The 20,675-nt window shown below is 41.0% G+C and overlaps 1 protein-coding gene across 1 annotated transcript in view; it reads left to right on the top strand.

Moving 5' to 3' along the window:
- PIGU (phosphatidylinositol glycan anchor biosynthesis, class U) overlaps nt 1-20,675 on the top strand; it is a 91,565-nt gene that overhangs the window by 30,130 nt on the left and 40,760 nt on the right. The window contains exon 7 of the mRNA XM_010854876.1: nt 13,162-13,259. Coding sequence (XP_010853178.1) covers nt 13,162-13,259 — 98 coding nt within the window. The remainder of the gene's footprint in view (nt 1-13,161; nt 13,260-20,675) is intronic.

Here is a 20,675-nt window from a genome sequence, read left to right as displayed (position 1 = left end):
GTAACTTTATTTATTTTTTTTTAATTTTATTTTATTTTTAAACTTTACAATATTGTATTAGTTTTGCCAAATATTGAAATGAATCCGCCACAGGTATACATGTATTCCCCATCCTCCCTTCTCCCTCCCCATACCATCCCTCTGGGTCGTCCCAGTGCACCAGCCGTAAGCATCCAGTATCGTGCATTGAACCTGGACTGGCGACTCGTTTCATATATGATATTATACATGTTTCAATGTCATTCTCCTAGATCTTCCCAACCTCTCCCTCTCCCACAGAGTCCATAAGACTGTTCTATACATCAGTGTCTCTTTTGCTGTCTCGTATACAGGGTTATTGTTACTATCTTTCTAAATTCCATATATATGCGTTAGTATACTGTATTGGTGTTTTTCTTTCTGGCTTACTTCACTCTATATAATAGGCTCCAGTTTCATCCACCGGGAAAACTGGTCAACCACTTGTAAAAGAATGAAACTGGAACACTTTCTAACACCATACACAAAAATAAACTCAAAATGGATTAAAGATCTAAACATAAGACCAGAAACTATAAAACCCCTAGAGGAGAACATAGGCAAAACACTCTCTGACATACATCACAGCAGGATCCTCTATGACCCACCTCCCAGAATATTGGAAATAAAAGCAAAAATAAACAAATGGGACCTAATTAAACTTAAAAGCTTCTGCACAACAAAGTCTCTGCTTTTTAATATGCTGTCTAGGTTGGTCGTAGCTTTTCTTCCAAGGAGCAAGTGTCTTTTAATTTCATGGCTGTAGTCACCATCTGCAGTGATTTTGTGATACCGTTCAATATCACAGTAATTCAACTCTGTGCCTCAGCCAGTAATGCTGAAGAATCTGAAGTTGAATGGTTCTATGAAGACCTACAAGACCTTCTAGAAGTAACACTCAAAAAAGATGTCATTTTCATTATAGGGGACTGGAATGCAAAGGTAGGAAGTCAAGAGATACCTGGAGTAACAGGGAAATTTGGCCTTGGGGTACAGAATGAACCAGGGCAAAGGCTTAACAGAGTTTTGCAAGGAGAATGCACTGGTCATAGCAAACACCCTCTTCCACAAACACAAGAGAAGACTCTACATATGGACATCACCAGATGGTCAATACCAAAATCAGATTGATTATATTCTTTGCAGCCAAAGATGGAGAAGCTCTATACAATCAGCAAAACAAGACTGGGAGCTGACTGTGGCTCAGATCATGAACTCCTTATTGCCAAATTCAGACTTAAATTGAAGAAAATAGGGAAAACCACTGGACCATTCAGGTATGACCTAAATCACATCCCTTAATGATTATACAGTGGAAGTGACAAATAGATTCAAGGGATTAGATCTGATAGAGTGCCTGAAGAACTATGAACGGAGGTTAGTGACCTTATACAGGAGGCAGGGATCAAGACCATCCCCAAGAAAAAGAAATGCAAAAAGACAAAATGGTTATCTGAGGAGGCCTTACAAATAGCTGAGAAAAGAAGAGAAGCTAAAGGCAAAGGAGAAAAAGAAAGATATATCCATTTGAATGCAGAGTTCCAAAGAATAGCAAGGAGAGATAAGAAAGCCTTCCTCAGTGATCAATGCAAGAAAAACAATAGAAAAACAATAGAATGGGAAAGACCAGAGCTCTCGTCAGAAAATTAGAGATACCAAGGGAATATTTCACAATATGGGCACAATAAAGGACAGAAATGGTAAGGACCTAACAGAAGCAGAAGATATTAAGAAAAGGTGGCAAGAATACACAGAAGAACTATACAAAAAAGATTTTCATGACCCAGATAACCACGATGGTGTGATCACTCAACTAGAGCCAGACATCCTGTAGTGTGAAGTCAAGCGGGCCTTAGCAAGCATTGTTACGAACAAAGCTAGTGGAGGTGATGGAATTCCAGTTGAGCTGTGTCAAATCCTAAAAGATGATGCTGTGAAAGTGCTGCACTCAATTATGCCAGCAAAGTTGGAAAACTCAGCAGTATCCACAGGACTGGAAAAGGTCAGTTTTCATTCCAATCCCAAAGAAAGGCAATTCCAAAGAATGTTCAAACTATCGCACAATTGCACTCATCTCACATTCTAGCAAAGTAATGCTCAAAATCCTCCAAGCCAGGCTTCAATAATACGTGAACTGTGAACTTCCAGATGTTCAAGCTGGATTTAGAAAAGGCAGAGGAACCAGAAATCAAATTGCCAACATCCATTGGATCATCAAAAAAGCAAGAGAGTTCCAGAAAAAATATCTACTTCTGCTTTATTGACTATGCCAAAGCCTTTGACTGTGTGGATCACAACAAACTGTGAAAAATTCTGAAAGAGATGGGACTACCAGACCATCTGACCTGCCTCCTGAGAAATCTGTATGCAAGTCAAGAAGCAACAGTTAGGACTAGACATAGACTGGTTCCAGATTGGGAAAGGAGTACATCAAGGTTGTATATTGTCACCCTGCTTATTTAACTTCTATGCAGAGTACATCCTGTGAAATGCTGGGCTGGATGAAGCACAAACTGGAATCAGGGTTGCAGGGAGAAATCAATAACCTCAGATATTAATTATTAGATAACTAATAAAGCAAAGCAAATTGAAAACACAGAGAGAGAAGTGGCTTTTTTTATTCCCTTTCAAATTGGCAAAGATTTTAGAAGATAATTCTCAGTGCTGGCAAAGTGCTGTCAAATTGGCATTTTCCCACATCTCAAGTTGACTTATAAATTGGTACAACCCTCTTGAGAAGCAATTTGGCAGTAAAATGTTTGTACTTTAATGAATTTTAGTTTTGATAACCTAATTCCAAAATAATGCAGAATTATAGACCAGGCTTTATGATACAAAGTCATTAATTAAGGATTATTTATAATAGAAAAATTGGAAACTACTTCAAAATAGAGGAATGACTGAGTAAAACATATTTGCCCATGTAATTAAAGAAAATACAATTTACCCATGCACATATTTAATAATAATTCTAAATTATGTGAGAGTACATTTATTTTTTAAAACTGAGTACAAAATTATATATTTTAATAAAATATAGTCTCAACTATGTGAAAACCACAGCACAAATAGAAAACAGATTCCAAAAGAGTAGTACTTGTTTCTAGTAGAGTAAGTTCATGAGTAATTTTTGTTTCTTCCTCCAAGTTTCTTTAATGAGCACATAATTTAAAATAAAGTAACTTAATTGACGAGGGACCTTGGAAGTTAACTTAGTATCTGTCTTCCCAGACTTTGATGGAGCAGGTGTCCCCTCAGAAGGGAGTGGCCTCATTTGCTTTGTCCCCTTGACTCCTTCTTGCCCTCCCTTGACTTCCTGTGTGTCAGGCCAGGGTTGTCTGGGATACGTCAAGAGCCACAGGCCACGACAAGGTCCAGGCCAGTGTATTGTGATGTCCTTGTTGGGGTGTTGGCCTGGAAACTCAGGTCTGTAGGCAGGGTTGATATTAGTTTAGTGAAGTGGCTTTGGTTTCAGTTCAGAAGTTGGAGCTTTGGTGAAGGAGTACTCTGCCTATCTGTGAGCTAGTTAAAATACTCCATCCCTCTGAAGTTGTCTTCATTAGGTTTTCACAAGGAAAACATACAGATGTTAATAGGTATCCTGCCTGTTCACTGTGGTTGTTTGTCCACAGTGAGATGCTCCAGACTGGAAATTCCTGAGGTTTGCCGCCTAAGGACCCTTCCAACTGTCCTTATTCCACCAAAAGAGGCCTGGATGACAGCACTTGCTTCCCAAGGGAAAAGAAAGATCAGTACTACCAGAGGTAGTCCAGAGTAAGAGCTCAGGCTCTTCTCATGTCAGACAGATGTCAACAAAAAATGTTGCCTTCAAAATCAGAAAATAAAGGGTGTTGCAGCCCTCAAGCCATCACATTCCAGCTGCCCTGAAAGTGAATCCAGAAAGAACTCAGGATAGAAACAGGATGACCCATCTGGTGGCCAGTGCTGCAGCCACTCTCCCCCCTTTTCCCCCTTACCCCCAGACAGTGTACCCTGAGGAGACTCAGGGTGAGAATGTCCCCACCCAGGTAGCTGAGGTGCATATCAAAGGAATGATTTCAGTGAGACTCTTGCATCTGCTTTTTTTAAGAAAAGTGCTAAATTCCTTAACTTGAGGTATATAGTTTTCTTTCATTAACAGGAGACTTTTGATGTTCAAATTACCTGGTCTTTGTTTCAAAAACTACTATAGGGTACATGTATATTCATGTCTGAGTCCCTTCACTGTTCACCTGAGACTATCACAACATTGTTAATCAGCTATACCCTAATACAAAATAAAGTTTAAAACAAAAAAACTGCTATATATCCTGGCTCTTCCCTTACTTCTTCGGAAGCAGTCTCTGAGAGCTATCTGAGATGGTTTGTCTCAAGCTTAAGTCCTCAGTCTTGTCCACCAAATAAAATATAAATCTCAACTTTTTAGGTTGTGCATTTTTTTTAGTGAGACAGACCTGGTGGCTAATTGTAGCTCCAGCCCTTCCTGACAGTATCACCTCAAGTAAGTGACTTAACTGTTTGGGGCCTCAGTTTCCTTGTCTATAACATGGGGACTGAAACAATCTCTACTGTGTAAAGGGAACATAAAGAATGAATGAGATGGTAATGTGAAACAGTGTAGTATAGGGGCAGGTACTGGATGCTCAGTAAATAGTGGTGCTGATTGTTACTCTTAATATTATCTTCCTATTTAAAAGACCCCTCAGGATAGACAGGGTCTCCTTGAGTCTTCTGGAAAGGACTGGGAGAAGGTTAAAAGGAGAGGGTCTCTTCCTGGAGCCCTGGAAGAACATGGCAGAGTGGTGATCCTGAGCCCTGATGAACCCATCACTTCCGTATGCGGTTCCTCTCGGTAACCTTTTCACAGGCCCAAGGACCCTAGGATGAACCAGCCTGGGATTTTGTCAGATCAACCCAACTTCGAAACCTGTTTGTGCTGAGGCCTTACCAGTGCTGAGGCCTCAGGCAAATCACACAGCCTCTAGAGCTTCGGTTTGATCACACAGATAAGATCAGCCTCATGGATTAGTGGAGGAATAAACAAGAAACTTCACTGGAGCTTTAGGACTTCCCTGGTAAAGCATCTGTCTACAGTGCGGGAGACCTGGGTTCAATCTCTGGGTTGGGAAGATCCTCTGGAGAAGGAAATGGCAACCCACTCCAGTACTATTGCCTGGAAAATCCCATGGACAGAGGAGCCTGGTAGGCTACAGTCCATGGAGTCCCAAAGAGTCAGACACGACTGAGCGACTTCACTTTCACTTTAAGTTTCAAACAAGAAACAAAAACCCAATAGTTGCCTATTGTGATGTTAGTTGCCTGTTGCTCTGTTGTAATGTTAATAATACAGTCATGGACTGAGGTCAAGAAGGTAGCATAGTGATGCAGTTAAAAGACTAGGGGCTCTGGAATGCGACTGTCTTGGTTCATATTCTGTTACTGTTCACCAGTTTGGGACCCCTTGGCCAATAACATCTCTGTCCTTCAGTTGACTTATGTGTAGAATGGGGATAGAAATAGTACCCACTTCATGGAATTATTGGAAGGACTAAATGACTTAATAGGTTTAAAGTGCTTATAGTTGTGGCTGGAACAGAATATATGCTCAGTGAATTATCGTCGTCATCATCACCAATATGGATGGACCACTCTGAGAAAGCCTGCACTGTCGAAAGAATACTGGGCGGGGAGGCTGGAACGTTGAGCCAGGCCCCAGCCCCTCCTCCTGCCCAGTTGTCTCGCTTGCTGTTCAGGTCCTAGTGCAACTTCCTCTTCTGAATGTCCTTGGGACCTCAGTCCTTTTGACCACATTCCAGTCTGTCCCATTGCCTATTCTAGTACAGAATAGAATATTCTATTCTGTTTGTGTCACCTGCTTCTGTTTGTGTCCCAGTCTCTCTTTTTTTTTTTTTTTTTAATTCAGTCTTCTTGGTATAGTTTGTCCTGGTTAGATGAGCAGTATGCCCTAGCTCTTGCCCAAATGAGGCTGCCACTTCATTATTATTTGAAATACCATGCCCAGGCTTGTAGACATGTTCTTGAATGATTGTGCAAGCTAAGCCTTCCTTGATTTGACCCCTACCTACTTGCTTGCTGAGACTGTTTTTGGCCACACTGCGTGGCATGTGGGGTCTTAGTTCTCCGACTAGGGATTGAATCCCTGCCTCTTGCACTGGAAGCACAGTCTTAAGCACTGGACCACCAGGGAAGTCCCTTGCTGAGACTTCTTAGATTATAACTTTTTGTTGAAGTACAACATACAGAAAAGAGCACAAATCATTAGTGTACAGTTGAATGAATTTTCATAAGATGATGAGTAACCAACATATTAAGAAACAGGATGTTACCAACATTCACAAAAGTCCCTTTTGCACCCTCTTCCAGCCACTCCTTCCAACTCTGTTTTGCCATGTTGAGCTAATTACGATCCTCATCCCTCCACCCCCAGTATACCATTCTTCCCCTCACCCTCCTGCCTGTGTAATTGCTGTTCCCTTGGACTGCCAGGCCTCACCTACTCATTGTTTAAAACTCAGGTGTCATCTTCTCCTAATGGATTCTGAATACTTGCACCGTACTTTCCTCCCATATTTTGTCATTGTTTACTGGGAGCTCCCTCAGGACAGAAACTATCTGAGTCATCAGTCTTCTGCACTCAGCACAGGCTTGGCATAGAACTGGCACTCCAGAAACGTTTGCATATTGTATTGTTGTTGTTCTGTCTCTGAGTTGTGTCCGACTCTTTGTGACCCCATGGACTGCAGCATGCTAGCCTTCCCTGTCCTTCACTGTCTCTCAGAGTTTGCTCAAACTCATGTCTGTTGAGTCAGTGATGCCATCCAACCATCTCACTTTCTTCAGCCCTCTTCTCCTGCCCTCAGTCTTTCCCAGCATCAGGGTCTTTTCCAGTGAGTTGGCTCTTTGCATCAGGTGGCCAAAAGATTGTAGCTTCAGCATCAGTCCTTCCAATGAATATTCAGGGTTGATTTCCTTTAGGATTGACTGGTTTGATCTCCTGCCAGTCCAAGGGACTCTCAAGAGTGTCTAAAATATTTGAAGACACCTTTTATTTTTATCTTTCCTGACCCTGTCCCAAGCACATACCATCCTCCTGCCTTCCTAATTCACTCTTCTTGCCTCTTCTAGTTTTTTTAAAAAACCATGTCAGCCCTGTCTGAGTCTCTCGTGTGCCTCCACTCTCCCCCCTCACTGTTGCTCAGACTGTGCGTGTGCCCCATCCACACATGCCCTAGCCTCCCACACACCAGGCTCCTGACTATTGCAGGACCACGTTTCTGCCCCCAGACCAGAGGCCTCAGTCTTATAATAGTTTGCTCCACATCCTCTGTGCTGGCCGCCTGCCACAGGTCCTCAACTGCTATTCTGCAGGGTCTGTTTTATTTAAAAGTCAGAATCTATGGTAAGTGGCTTATGGCTTAGATGGTAAAGAATCTGCCTGTAATGCAGGAGACCTGGGTTCAATCCCTGGGTTGGGAAGATCCCCTGGAGAAGGGAATGGCAACCCACTCCAGTATTCTTGCCTGGAGAATTCTGTGGACAGAAGAGCCTGGAGGGCTACAGTCCATGGGATCGCAAGGAGTCAGATATGACTGAATGACTAACACTACATGTTTCATTACTCTGTATTCTGTACTTCATAAGTTTTCCTTTCTCAAGAACATTGGTCTCAATTAGACTTAAGGTGATCATTTCACAATATGTAGAAATATCAAATCATTATGTTGTACATCTAAAACTTATGTAATGTTATATGTCAATTAAATCTCAATTAAAAAAAAAAAGGAAATTGATTTTCTCCTAAGATTTTAAAAAAAGTTTTCAGGGGAACTTCCTGGTGGTCCAATGGTTAGGACTTTGCACTTTCACTTTGGAGGGTGTGGGTTTGATCTCTGGTCCAGGAGCTAAAATCCCACAAGCTGCACAGTGCAGCCAAATAAAAACAAGATAATTACAAAAATAAAAAGGATTTCACATGTATCACTGAATGATATTCATTCATTCACCATGTGGGTGAGGTATTGTACTAAGATGCTAGAGATTCTAAGTTAAGAGAGGTTTATTGTCTTTGATTAACTCACAGACACATGAGAGAAAAATATTAGCAAATTATTAGAAGAGTGTCAGTAGTGAATGAGAGTGTTGAATGAGTAAGAAGATGGGCACTGGAATCAGCTGAGTGATCCCATTACTTAACGTGATACATTATATTTGTTTCTGTACCTTGGTTTCTTCACCTAAAGAGCTTTGACATACAGAGGATAGGTGCCTAGCCCCTAGTAAGTGATGGGTAAATGGTAGCTATACTTGACTGTCATTAGCATCTCTGCTTAGGCCTCATAGAGGAAGTAACATTTCAACTGGTCACTACAGGATGAGTCTGTACTAGAAGGAGGACAGAGAAGGACAGCTAAGAAATAGCCTGAGAACGGACACAGAAGAATGAAAGGGCATGATGTTTTTAGACACTGGGGAATGATCCAGTGTAGCTGAAGAACAGAGGATGTGTAGGGATGGTGAGAGATGAAGCTCGGGAAATAAGACCCAGATAGTGAAGGGTCTTTTTAAAAATTAATTAATTAATTATTTGGCTGAGCCAGGACTTAGTTGTGGTGCACAGGATCTTCTATCTTCATAGCTACATGTGGGATCTTTACTTGCAGCAGGAGAACTTCTAGTTGGGGCATGTGGGATCTAGTTCTCTGACCAGGGATCAAACCCGGGCCCCCTGCATTAGGAGTATGGAGTCTTAGCCACGGGACCTCCAGGGAAGTTCTCGTTGAAGGGTCTTGTTTGCTGCTGTTTGGACATAATCTGATAGATGCAATAGAACCCTGAGAAGTCTTTTAAGAGGGGCTTGTCACAATCTAAACTGTCTTTTAGACGTTTCCTTCTGGTACTTCTGTACCAGGATGGATTGGATGGGAGGGAGGTGGGGAGACCCCTGAGAAGGAAGAAGAACCTGCTAAAAACTGGTGAGAGAAGATAAGAGTGCGAATTGCAGTGATGGCTATTCCAGAGGTGGGTCAGTGGGGCGTGGTGACTGGTGGTAAGATTGTGAGAGCAGGAGGGTTGAAGAAGAGCTGCAATGTCCAGAGAGCTGCTGATGCCGCATACTGGTAGAGGGACTAGCGGAAGGAACAGATTTTTCCTTCCTAATTATTTCATCGAAGGAGAAAGACTGCTTCTTCCTGATCTTGGAAGCAAGTATTCTAAAACTCACAAATCCATTCTTTAGCTTGGGGCAGTTTCTTCTCTATTGGGCCTTATAAATAGTTAGCTGCTCCAGACAAATAATTACTGATCTCGGGTGCTTAGGGCAGAAGGTGGCTTTGTTTCTTTCACTCCCTGGAGTCTCTTGGGAGAGAGGGGGTGAAAGCCATGTGTTTGTTTTCACCACATTTGTAAGAATGAATGGAGTTGAAACATTACCCCTCCTCTGTTAACAGACCCTTGGGCCTCTTCTCACTCCCAGGGCCATTAATCTCTGTAGAAAACAGTGTTAAATTTAAAAGTTCTTGGGACTTCCTTGGTGCTCCAGTGGTTAAGAATACACCTTCCAGTGCAGGGGACACAGGTTCTATCCCTGATCAGGGAACTAAGATCCCATGTGCCGAGGGGCAACTAAGCCCATGCCACCGCAACTACTGAGCCGACAATGCTCTGCAGCTAGAGAGAAGCCTGTTTGCCACAATGAAAGATCCTGCATGCTGCAACTAAGACCTGACACAGCTAATTTTTTTTTTTCCCCAAAAGTTCATTCCAGCTTTTCCTCTTTCTTTGCTGGTTTCCCACAAAATATCATTCACCTTTTTGCCCTGGTCAAGGAATTCTGAGTCCCCCTAGCTGTTGGACTCCAGAATAGGACCTTGCCCACCACTACCATCTCCCTATCTTAGAATTGACCCAGTTCTGGTTCTAGCTGTGTGGGGGCCTCTGCTGGTAACATAGCTTGGCTGGGCACGATCTGTCCCTGCTCAGTCATAATTATAAGTACCGTGGATATAGGCCGTCATGCTGGCATTAGTCAACAATAGCCCATTCTGTTGGAGAAGGCAATGGCACCCCACTCCAGTACTCTTGCCTGGAAAATCCCATGGATGGAGGAGCCTGGTAGGCTGCAGTCCATGGGATCGGCTAAGAGTCGGACACAACTGAGCGACTTCATTTTGACTTTTCACTTTCATGCATTGGAGAAGGAAATGGCAACCCACTCCAGTATTCTTGCCTAGAGAATCCCAGGGATGGGGGAGCCTGGTGGGCTGCCGTCTATGGGGTCGCACAGAGTCAGACACAACTGAAGCGACTTAGCAGCAGCAGCAGCCCATTCTATAGGGTTCTGTCCCTGGTCTTTTACTTCCAGCTTCCTCTTTTCTTTCCACTTTCTTTCAACGAGGAATTGTTTTCAGCTGGTGAATTTCATTGGCTTGAAGTGTGGAGCACCCAAAGTTATTTTCTCCATCACTCTCCAGTGAAGTAGTCGCTTTCATAACCCTCCCTCTTCCAAGGTGGCTCTCAGATGTTCCAAGTATAGATCTTCCTTGATTTATAATGAAGTTATGTCCCAGTAAACCCATCACAGGTTGAACATATCCTAAGTCAAAGCTACATTGAGTACACCTCACCTACTGAACATTGTAGCTTAGTTTAACCTAGCCTACCTTACATGTGCTCAGGACACCTACATGAGCCTACAGTTGGGTGGGCAAAATCATCCAACACAAAGCCTATTTTATAATAAAGTGTTGAATATTCATGCAATTTATTGAATCTGTGCTGAAAGTGAAAAGCAGAATAGTTGAATGGATGCAAGTGTGTTGATTGTTTAACCTCGAGATTGACTGGTTGACTGGGAGCTGCGGCTGCTGCTGCTCACCATCACTAGTCTGGGGAAAAAGAATATTCAAAATTAGAAGTATGGTTTCTGCTGAATGTTTATCACTTTTGTACCATAAAAAAAAAACCGCAAGTCAAACCACTATGCGTAGACCACATTAGTGGGCAGAAAAGTCCTATGGAACAGCTCCTTCTGTTTATTTCTGGAGCTGAGTTGGGAGAGGGTAAAATTCCCTAGACTGAGTGGAGTGAATAGTTCCTTCTTTTATGAAACACCTTTGAGAGGATGTCTGTTTTCTTTTCAGTAAAAGTTGACCCCACACTAATAAGAGTGACCACGAGCAACATTATTTGATGAAATATTACCGTTATAGATACCAGCCTTGGACCATCATTTGATCTCTACTGATTTCTGGGCCACTCTCGAATCTCTGTGGTAAACTAGGTATCTCTAGCTTTGATTTTAGGGTACTCCTTTATCTTAAACCATCTGAAAGGCAATAGCTACTTGGTTTTTAAAAATATATATCAGTTTTTTCTTACATCCATCTAGTTTTTTTAAACTGAAGTATAATTGATTTACAATGTTGTAGTTTGTATCTGCTAATCTCAAAGTCCTAACTTAACCCTCTGTCATCCCTTTTCCCTCTTTGGTAACAGTAAGTTAGTTTTCTGTGTCTGTGTGTCTTTCTGTTTCATAAATAAGTTCATTCATGTCATATTTTAGATTCCACATATAAATGATATCGTATGGTATTCGTCTTTCTAACTTAGATGATCATCTCTTGGTCCATCCATGTTGCTGCAAATGGCGTTATTTCATTCTTATGGCTCAGTAGTATTCTGTTGAGTGTATATACCACATCTTCTTTCCTTATTTATCTGTTGGTGGACATTTAGGTTGTTTCAATGTCTTGTAAATAGTGCTGCTGTTAATATTGGAGTGCATGTATCTTTTTGAATTAGAGTTTTCTCCAGATACACACCCAGAAGTGGGATTTTTGGATTATATGGCAACTCTATTTTTTAGCTTTTTAAGGAACCTCCATACATGTGTTTGTTGGTCATTTGTATGTCTTCTTTGGAGAAATATCTGTATAAGTCTTCTGCTCATTTTTTGATTGGGTTTTTTTTTTGTTATTAAATTGTGTGAGCTGTTTATATATTTTGGAAATTAATCCCTTGTCAATTGTATCATTTAGAAATATTTTCTCCCAGTCCGTAGGTTGTCTTTTTGTTTTGTTTATGATTTCCTTTGCTGTACAAAAGCTTATAAATTTGATTAGGTTCTATTTGTTTATTTTTGCTTTCTTTTCTATTACCTTGGGAGACAAGATATCTGTTTTTTTTTCTGAATACAAAAACAAAGGATCCTTCTAGGAAGTTTAGAAAATACAGAGAAGCAAAAATGAAAAATCACCATAATCCAACCACCCAGAGGAAAACACTGAAATTTGTGGCCTAACCACTTAGGTTTTTTAAAAATATATTTATGTATATTTTTTAAAGAGGTTATAGCATGTATCTCTTTTATGATCTTCAATTAATAGAATGGTATAAGTATATCTCCATGTCATTGAAAATTCTTTATAACATCATATTTAGTAATTCCATAGTGGCCCATTTTATGTAGAGAATAGAGAATAGCGGCCCATTTTATGTAGAATATTAATAAAGATAAATATATTTTAATCTGAAAAAATAAAAAGCATATACAAAAGGAAAGGATATTATAAAAATAGTGATGGAGTGTTGCAACAATCAAAAGTATAGGTTTCAGGGACTTCCCTGGTGATTCAGTGGTTAGGGCTCTATGCTTCCACTGAGGGGGTCCAGGTTTGATCCCTGGTTGGGGAACAAAGGTCCTGCATGCTGCCCATTGCGACCCCCCAAAAAAGTATAGGTTTCACAGCTCTGAATCTCATAAGCAATAACTGTAAGCTTAATAAACTGTTTAGTTAAATAGGACATGGGTGTTAACAGACTCGATCTTTTTATTCATCTTTGGGCTGAAGTTTTGTAAAATCTTTCTGGGTCTGAAAATTTTACAAGAAATATACCTGTGGTGTTGTTAAAGGTAAGTGGTTTTGAGTTTCTTGGTTTCCTTTTATTAGAAATTAAGCCAAGAAGTTCTCACTCTTGTGAGTTTGCATACATCTTAGGCACCAAGGAGACATTTGACAGATTATTTGACAGCAGTTATTGGAAGTTTCTTGTTTGGGGGGACTGGTTGAATTGAATCCTAATCGATGTGCCTGGATTAGTCCATGTATTTATTTCTTTTTACAGGTAGTGCCCTCCTCAGTGCTATCTTTCTTGCCTTAGCAACGTACCAGTCTCTGTACCCACTCACCTTGTTTGTCCCAGGACTCCTCTATCTCCTCCAGGTAAGCACTTGCTGGTCAGAAGCCAACACTCAGGTGACCTTTAATACACAGCATGGTCCTTGCTTAGGGGAAAGAAGGGCATGGCACAATAAAGGCTGTGGGACTGCGTCCCCAGTTCACATTTGCTTGCTTCTCCTTGAAAACACAAAGAAACTTGACTAACTTTAAACAAAGTGAACCCTTGGGTAGCCATTTCCTTCTCCAGGGGATCTTCCTGATCCAGGGATCGAACCCAGGTCTCCTGCATTGCAGGCAGGTTCTTTATCTGAGCTACCAGGGAACCCCCAATGATCATTATGTTCTAATTATACATATCATTGCAAATGTATCAGTGCATTTCATTTTTATGTTTGTAATTGGGATCCTTGCATTCTTTTTTTTTTTTTTTTGCCTAATATTCACAGATCCTTCTCTGAGCCCATTTCTTTAACTTTTTTTTTGTATAACAACACTGCCTTTGTAAGGTTCTTATGAATTTAATGTTGTGGGTGTACCTGATGCAATGCCTGGACCATAGTGGGAGATCAGTAGTTTAGTTGAAGAATGCAAACTGCTAATATTTACTGAGAACTTACTACTTGTTGGTCACTATGCTGAGCACTCTCCAGGCTTCATCTCATTTCAACCACAGAAGAACTTTAACAGGTCGGTCATATTATAAGCTGTGTATTCATCTACTAGTAATGATATTAGACACATACATTGCAGCTAGAATGTATGGCAGTTTAATCACTTGCCTGAGGTCACATGGCCAGCAAGTGACTGCTGAGATGTGAGCTTGGGCAGAGCCTGCTCTTAAGCATCTGTCTTTTCTACTCAAGTAAGAATATACACATCTCCTCAAGAGCAAGTAGCTGCTTACAGGTCCTGCATGGTTCCAAATCCATTCTTAGAAGGAAACATTTCATGAAAGGGTATGGAGGGCAATGCCATGATTCAAACCAAGAAATGTCTGTTTTCAGAACCCTTGTTCTTAATTATAAAATTTCTGTGCAACTGTTGCTGAAACTGAGTGTGTACCTCTGTTTACTGAAATAGGCCATGTGTGCTTGTCCTTTTAAGTGACTTCCTCATGTATCTTTTGGCTGATGTGTACAGTGGCACATGGTTAGCTTAGTCTTTCTCCTATTTGGGGAATTTGAGAGCTGCCCTAGTTGTCACTAATATAAGTAGTATAGACATTTAATTTCCTTAAGGTGTGTTCTTCCAGCTAAATTTTTAGCACCAAAAGTGTGAGAAATTTTATAGTTTTTTTATGCAAGACCACACTGCTCACCAGAAATCTGGAGCCAATCTGTGGGGCCACCATCAGCGTCTAAAGTGAACCACTTCCTCCCAGGCCACCAGCACTGGCTTTTCAAATTTGATTTATGATTGTTAGTTTAATAGCTATATCATCATCCTGTGAAGTTATTTTACTTTGACTTGCTTTCTAGCTTCTTGTAGAAAGCAGACATCTTACATAACAGTATGTTGTTGGTTATTTCCTTTCTTGCTTCATATTTACAGTTTATTCTTTAGAAGATCTGAGCACCACAAAGAATGCATTGCAACCAGAATTTCTGTACAACTATTTATCAAATTAATACTATAAAAGTATATTTACTGACACACATGAACTGACCAAAAAATTTTAAGTGGCTTGTTAAGCCAAATACTAAATACTATGTTACGTAAAATAGCTCTTATTTAAAACTTAAGGAAATTCTGTCCTGACAACAGTGGACAGTGTGGCTGAGTCATGGAGTCTAGCTACTCAAGCGGTCACTTTGTTCAGCTCCTCCCTCCACAAATATGGACTGAGCATCCGGAGTCAGTATGCTAGACACTCTGGGAGACTCTGCAGATAAAAAGCCTTTAATAAAGGTTGCTGAGCAGGAAGTCCTAAAGGAAGACAGCTCTGGCAGCAGCCTGGGTTGGATTGGAGTGAGGAGGAGCTGAGGTTGGGAAGAGTTTGGCCATCGTATTAGGTCGAGTCAGAGGACTTGACTAGGGGCCCAGATCAGTGTCACGGGAAATGGAGAGATGAGGGACTAGATGCAGAATTCTAGGAGGTAGAATTGGCTGTGTGGCAGCTCTGTATATGTGGTGAACAGGACTGGAAAGAGTGAGATAAACTACAGGACCCATTTATGTAGAAATTACACATACTATATTTATGTGTTTTTATCTAAGTGTATGAAGTGGCCTTGAAAGGCAGTAGGGCCTTGTGAGGCACAGTAGTACATTTGGAAAATCAATCCAATGACATCCGGGAAATAAACCCACTTGTTTAAATATGAGGAAGGGTGGGAACCATAAGCAGCCCAGGATAAGGCAGGTCCAGGACAGCCTGGGATGCCTCAAGTGCGTTGAGTTCCTGTGGATCACTGTGTTTAGGCTACATACTGAATGGCCACCTAGTGGGGAGCTGTAGCAAAGCTGTAAGCATCATATGGGTAGTTAGACCTGATAGTCTTAAAAATCCTTTCATCCCCCTAATTGAATTGGATTTGATAACCACAGGAAAATGATACATCTGCTCTTGAGGTTATATTTTTCTAGAGTTTTTAAAGCCCTCTATAGACACATACATCCATCTAGGAGAGATTATGTCATTTATGTGAGAGCACAGGCTCGACTGGTACATCTTAATGGATGGAGAGCAAAATAGTATTGAAGACTAATGGGGAACTTCCTTTGGTGGTCCAGTGGTTAAGACTTTACACTTCCAATGCAGGGGACCCAGGTTCAGTCCCTCATCAGGGAACTAGATCCCACACGCTGCAACTAAGATCCATGCAGCCAAATAAATAAAAATAATATTATTTATTTATTTTTAATTGGAGGATAATTGCTTTGCAATGTTGTGTTGGTTTCTGCCATGCATCGACATGAATCAGCCATCGGTATACACATGTCTCTTCCCTCTTGAACCTCTCTCCCATCTCCCACCTGATCCTACCCCCTCTTGATTGTCACAGAGCAAGGGTTTGAGCTCCCTGCATTATACAGCAAATTCCCACTGGCTGTCTATTTTACATATGGTAATGTATATGTTACCAAATACAGGCTCTTGGTTCATCCACCTCACTGGAACTGACTCAAATCTATTCATTTTTATGGCTGGGTAATATTCCATTGTATATATGTACCACAACTTCTTTATCCATTCATTCGATGATGGACATCTAGGTTGCTTTCATGGCCTGGCTATTGTAAATAGTACTACAGTGAACACTGGGGTACATGTGTCTTTAAGAATGGTTTTCTCAGGGTATATGCCCAGTACTGGGATTGCTGGGTCATATGATAGTTTTATTTCTAGTTTCTTTAAAGAACTCTCCATACTGTTCTCCATAGTGACTCTTATCAATTTACATTCCCACCAGCAGTGCAAGAGGATTCCCTTTTCTCCACATCCTCTCCAGCATTTATTGTTTGTAGATGTTTTGATGATGGCCATTCTGACCGGTGTGAGGTCATGGTCATCATTGTAGTTTTGATTTGCATTGCTCTAATAGTGAGCAGTGTTGAGCACCTTTTCATGTGTTTATCAGCCATCTGTACATCTTCTTTGAGGAGATGTCTGTTTAGGTCTTCTGCCCAGTTTTTGATTGAGTTGTTTGTTTTAATAATAATTTTTAAAATGTGACTAGATTTATTATATTCTGAGTATCAAAAGAATAATTACTGCAAGTAATTGTAAAACACTGAAGAAAAGTCTCTGTGTCTATAGTGATGCTCAGAAAAGGGGGGAAGAGAAAAAAATGCACATGCCATCATTAAATATGGCTCTTTTATCAATTTTTTTTACTCTGAAAATCAGTACTTAGAAGAAAAAAACTAAGCAATTACCCTTTCTTCTTAAAATGAGCTATAATTCTTCCCTAGTTAATGAAGGAAAGTTCTTTACAGAAAACTGCCAGCTTATAACTGCAGAAGGAAGGCTAGAATGGGTAATCATCAGTGAAATGATTAAATCTAGCAAAGATCATCATTGGATGCTAAAATCATTAGATGAAAGATTTTTTGGAGAACAGAGTATTTGCATCCTCATGGTGCCATAATAGTACCCCCTCCTACCTCTAAATTATTGGCTAAAAGCAAAGGGAAAATTGAATCTTTACAAAGGAGTGCTGTGGCAGTCACCACCTTAACCAGGTAATCCAGCTCAGTATCACTTATGGTGAAATGGCTTGACATGATGTGCTTCATGATGTCATCAGTTCAGAGCACACAGCATCACCTCCAAGGTATTTTTACCCAGAATGTTTACTTCGATTAAGCCTTTAGATATGACTTCTGATTTTTAGGAAGTACAAGAGCAGAAAAGCGAAAGAAAGCGAAGTCGCTCAGTCGTGTCCGACTCTGCGACCCCATGGACTGTAGCCTACCAGGCTCCTCAGTCCATGGAATTTTCCAGGCAAGAGTACTGGAGTGGGTTGCCATTTCCTTCTCCAGGGGATCTTCCTGACCCAGGGATCGAACCCGGGTCTCCCACATTGCAGGCAGATGCTTTACCGTCTGAGCCACAAGAGCAGAAGCACAAGTTAAATGATACTATCATTTAAACAATGGAAGGAAATACTCGACCAACCAAAATATAGGACAATCAAAATATAGAGATATAGACAGCTGGTCTACATCTCTTCAAAAAGTCAATGTCATAAAAAAGAAAAAGTGAAGGGACTGTTCTAGATGAAAGAGACAGTAATTGACTGAAATGGGTGAGTCTTGATTGAACTCTGGTTTGGAAAAAATAGTTATAAAAGATGTTTGGAGGATATTCAGAATATTTTTGAAGATATTAGATGATTATAGGAAATTGTTGATTTCTTGGATTGAGAAGAGTATTATAGTATATAGGAGCATGTCCTTATTTTTAGAAGCTATATGCAGGAATATTTGGGGGAGAAATGTCATGTGTAGGAAATTCATACACACAGAAAAGTTTATATATAGCAGGGTATCAATATTTAATCTAGATGACAGCCATCTGGTTGATTATTGTATTATTTTTTCAACTTTTCTATGTGAGAATTTTATAATGCAAAGGAGAGACATTAGAATACAGGCTCTGAAGTTGGCTTGGCTTGGCTTCTGATAAGCTCTGTGACCCTGGGAAGTGACTACTTAACTTCTGTATGTCTCAGTTTCCTCGTCTGTAAAATGCAGATAATACAGTAGTAGCTACTGCAAAGGGTTAATACGTGTCTAGTATGTAGAACAGAGTATGACATGAGTTCAATAGATATTAGTTATGGTTATTAGTATTTAAATGTTCTTAAAAAGGACATGGTCACCAGTGTGGAGATATGTGAGGTGATAGGGAGAAGAGAGGGCTTCCCTGGTAGCTCAGGAATCTGCCTGCAATGCAGGAGACCCCAGTTTGATTCCTGGGTCGGGAAGATCCCCTGGAGAAAGGATAGGCCACCCACTGCAGTATTCTTGGGCTTCCCTGGTGGCTCAGACAGTAAGAATCCACCTGCAATGAGGGAGACCTGGGTTCGATCCCTGGGTTGGGAGGATCCCCTGGAGGAGTGGGCAACCCACTCCAGTATTCTTGCCTAGAGAATCCCCACGGGCAGAGGAGCATGGCAGGCTACAGTCTATGGGGTCGCAAGGAGTCAGACATGATTGAGCGACTAAGCACAGCACAGGGAGAGGAGAAAATAATTCATTTTTTAGAGTCAAAAGAACTATAAGCATTAGTTTGAAATTACACCTTTGACACTGCAGATCTGCCTCCATCCTGCTGGTCGTATTTCTAGAGGGTACAAGAGGCAGGTGGTGGACATGCTCATGTCTGATCAGCGCCAGAGGCAAAGCTGTTTTTCCCTTTCCTACATGAGATGCAGAGAGGCTTCATGATCAAAGGCAGGGGATGCTGCAGCTGGCTCCCTGGTGAGTCACTTCTGAGAATGGTAGTTGGAGCCCATCTGGTCCCTTCCCCCAACTTTACTTTTCTCTGACCTTGGCTTAGGGCCTAGTTTCCAAATTAGAGAAAAGCTTAAAATGTTATGCTCTGATCACATGCAGAAGAAAACAGCCCTAGAGCGCCCAGGACCAAGAGGCTGCAGTGAAGGATGGGCCAAGTGCACAGGACCTCAAGGCTGAAGCTGTGAAGCCGACAGAGGGAGGTTCCTGGTGCAGTCAGGAAAGTTTCTATTCCCTTCCTTCTTTTTGCTTGGGATTCCTTAGAGCGTTTGAGGTCCTTATTTTCTTTGAAAGGGTATAACAGAAACCAGGGTGAAATAACCTTCTGAGTGTTCTTATGGTTTTTGCTTTAATCTGATCTGACCCCTGGAGGCAGAAATGGCAACCCCACTCCAGTATTCTTGCTTGAAAAATCCCATGGACAGAGGATCCTGGCGGGCTACAGTTCATGGAGATGCAAAGAGTTGGACACGACAGAGCCACTGAGCATGCACGCATGCAATCTGACCTCTCTTGTCTTTGAAAAATTAACCCTGTGATTTCTATATTTCTGGAGCTTGGAGCAGATCACGTGGCACTGGCTTGTACTAAAGAAGCCAAATCCAACCAGGTCTTTCTTGATAACAGGGCACTTCCCCAGGATTTCTGCAGGGCCTTGTTTTGAATTTTCGCCTCTTACTCCTCCTTTCCCAGCCAGTTTCTGTTCATTCTCCTGCTTCCAGGAGAGTGACCAAGGTAGAGGTGGCAGTGTTCTTAGCTTCCTTTCTTTTTGGAACAGGTGAAAATGAGGGTAAGGGGTTGATCATGCATTTGCAATAAACTTTTTACCAGTTTTATTGCCTCAAATATACCTAATCATGTAAAATATATCTTCTGGGTCTCAGCCTGAGATTTCAATAGCTTAGATATAAAGACTTTTGTTAGATTTCAGTTCTCTTTGAGAGTTTTGTTTTTTCTGATTACTGATTTTTTCCTTTTTTCACCATGTCCTAGAAAGAAAATAGTTTCTGTATAGAAAAATGCCTTTCTCCCTGTACTTTAGAGAGTTAATGGGGAGGGCAATAATTATACATTTCTCCCCTTCCTTATTATAGTTTGGCTTTTCCTGAAGCAATCTGAGAATTCTCTTACTTCTCTAAATATTTTTACGTGTTAGCAACGGTGTGACTTCTGGGATATAATGACACACTGGTTTAATTTTTCAGGTTAAAGGTACACATAGCCCATGGACCACATCTGTCCCACAGATGTGTTTTATGTAACCTTAGTGTTTAATTCGATTATTTGTTGTCATTATTTTTAAAATTCATGTTAAAATGTATATTTCTGGCTTCTTTTGAAAAATTGGAAGATCTGGCTTTTAGTTTAGCGCCTTAGTTTTCCACAGTCCATATGCTTCATCTCTGTTACACTTCACTCATTTGTTACATGCCTGGCTTCTCTAGGTATTTGAGTATGTGTGTTTATATTCACTGAAAGATCTAGAAACAATGACCA

This window comes from Bison bison, unplaced genomic scaffold (genome assembly GCF_000754665.1).
Source record: "Bison bison bison isolate TAMUID 2011002044 unplaced genomic scaffold, Bison_UMD1.0 scf7180017864352, whole genome shotgun sequence".
NCBI lineage: Eukaryota > Metazoa > Chordata > Mammalia > Artiodactyla > Bovidae > Bison > Bison bison.
This window is presented reverse-complemented; position numbering and strand designations above follow the sequence as displayed.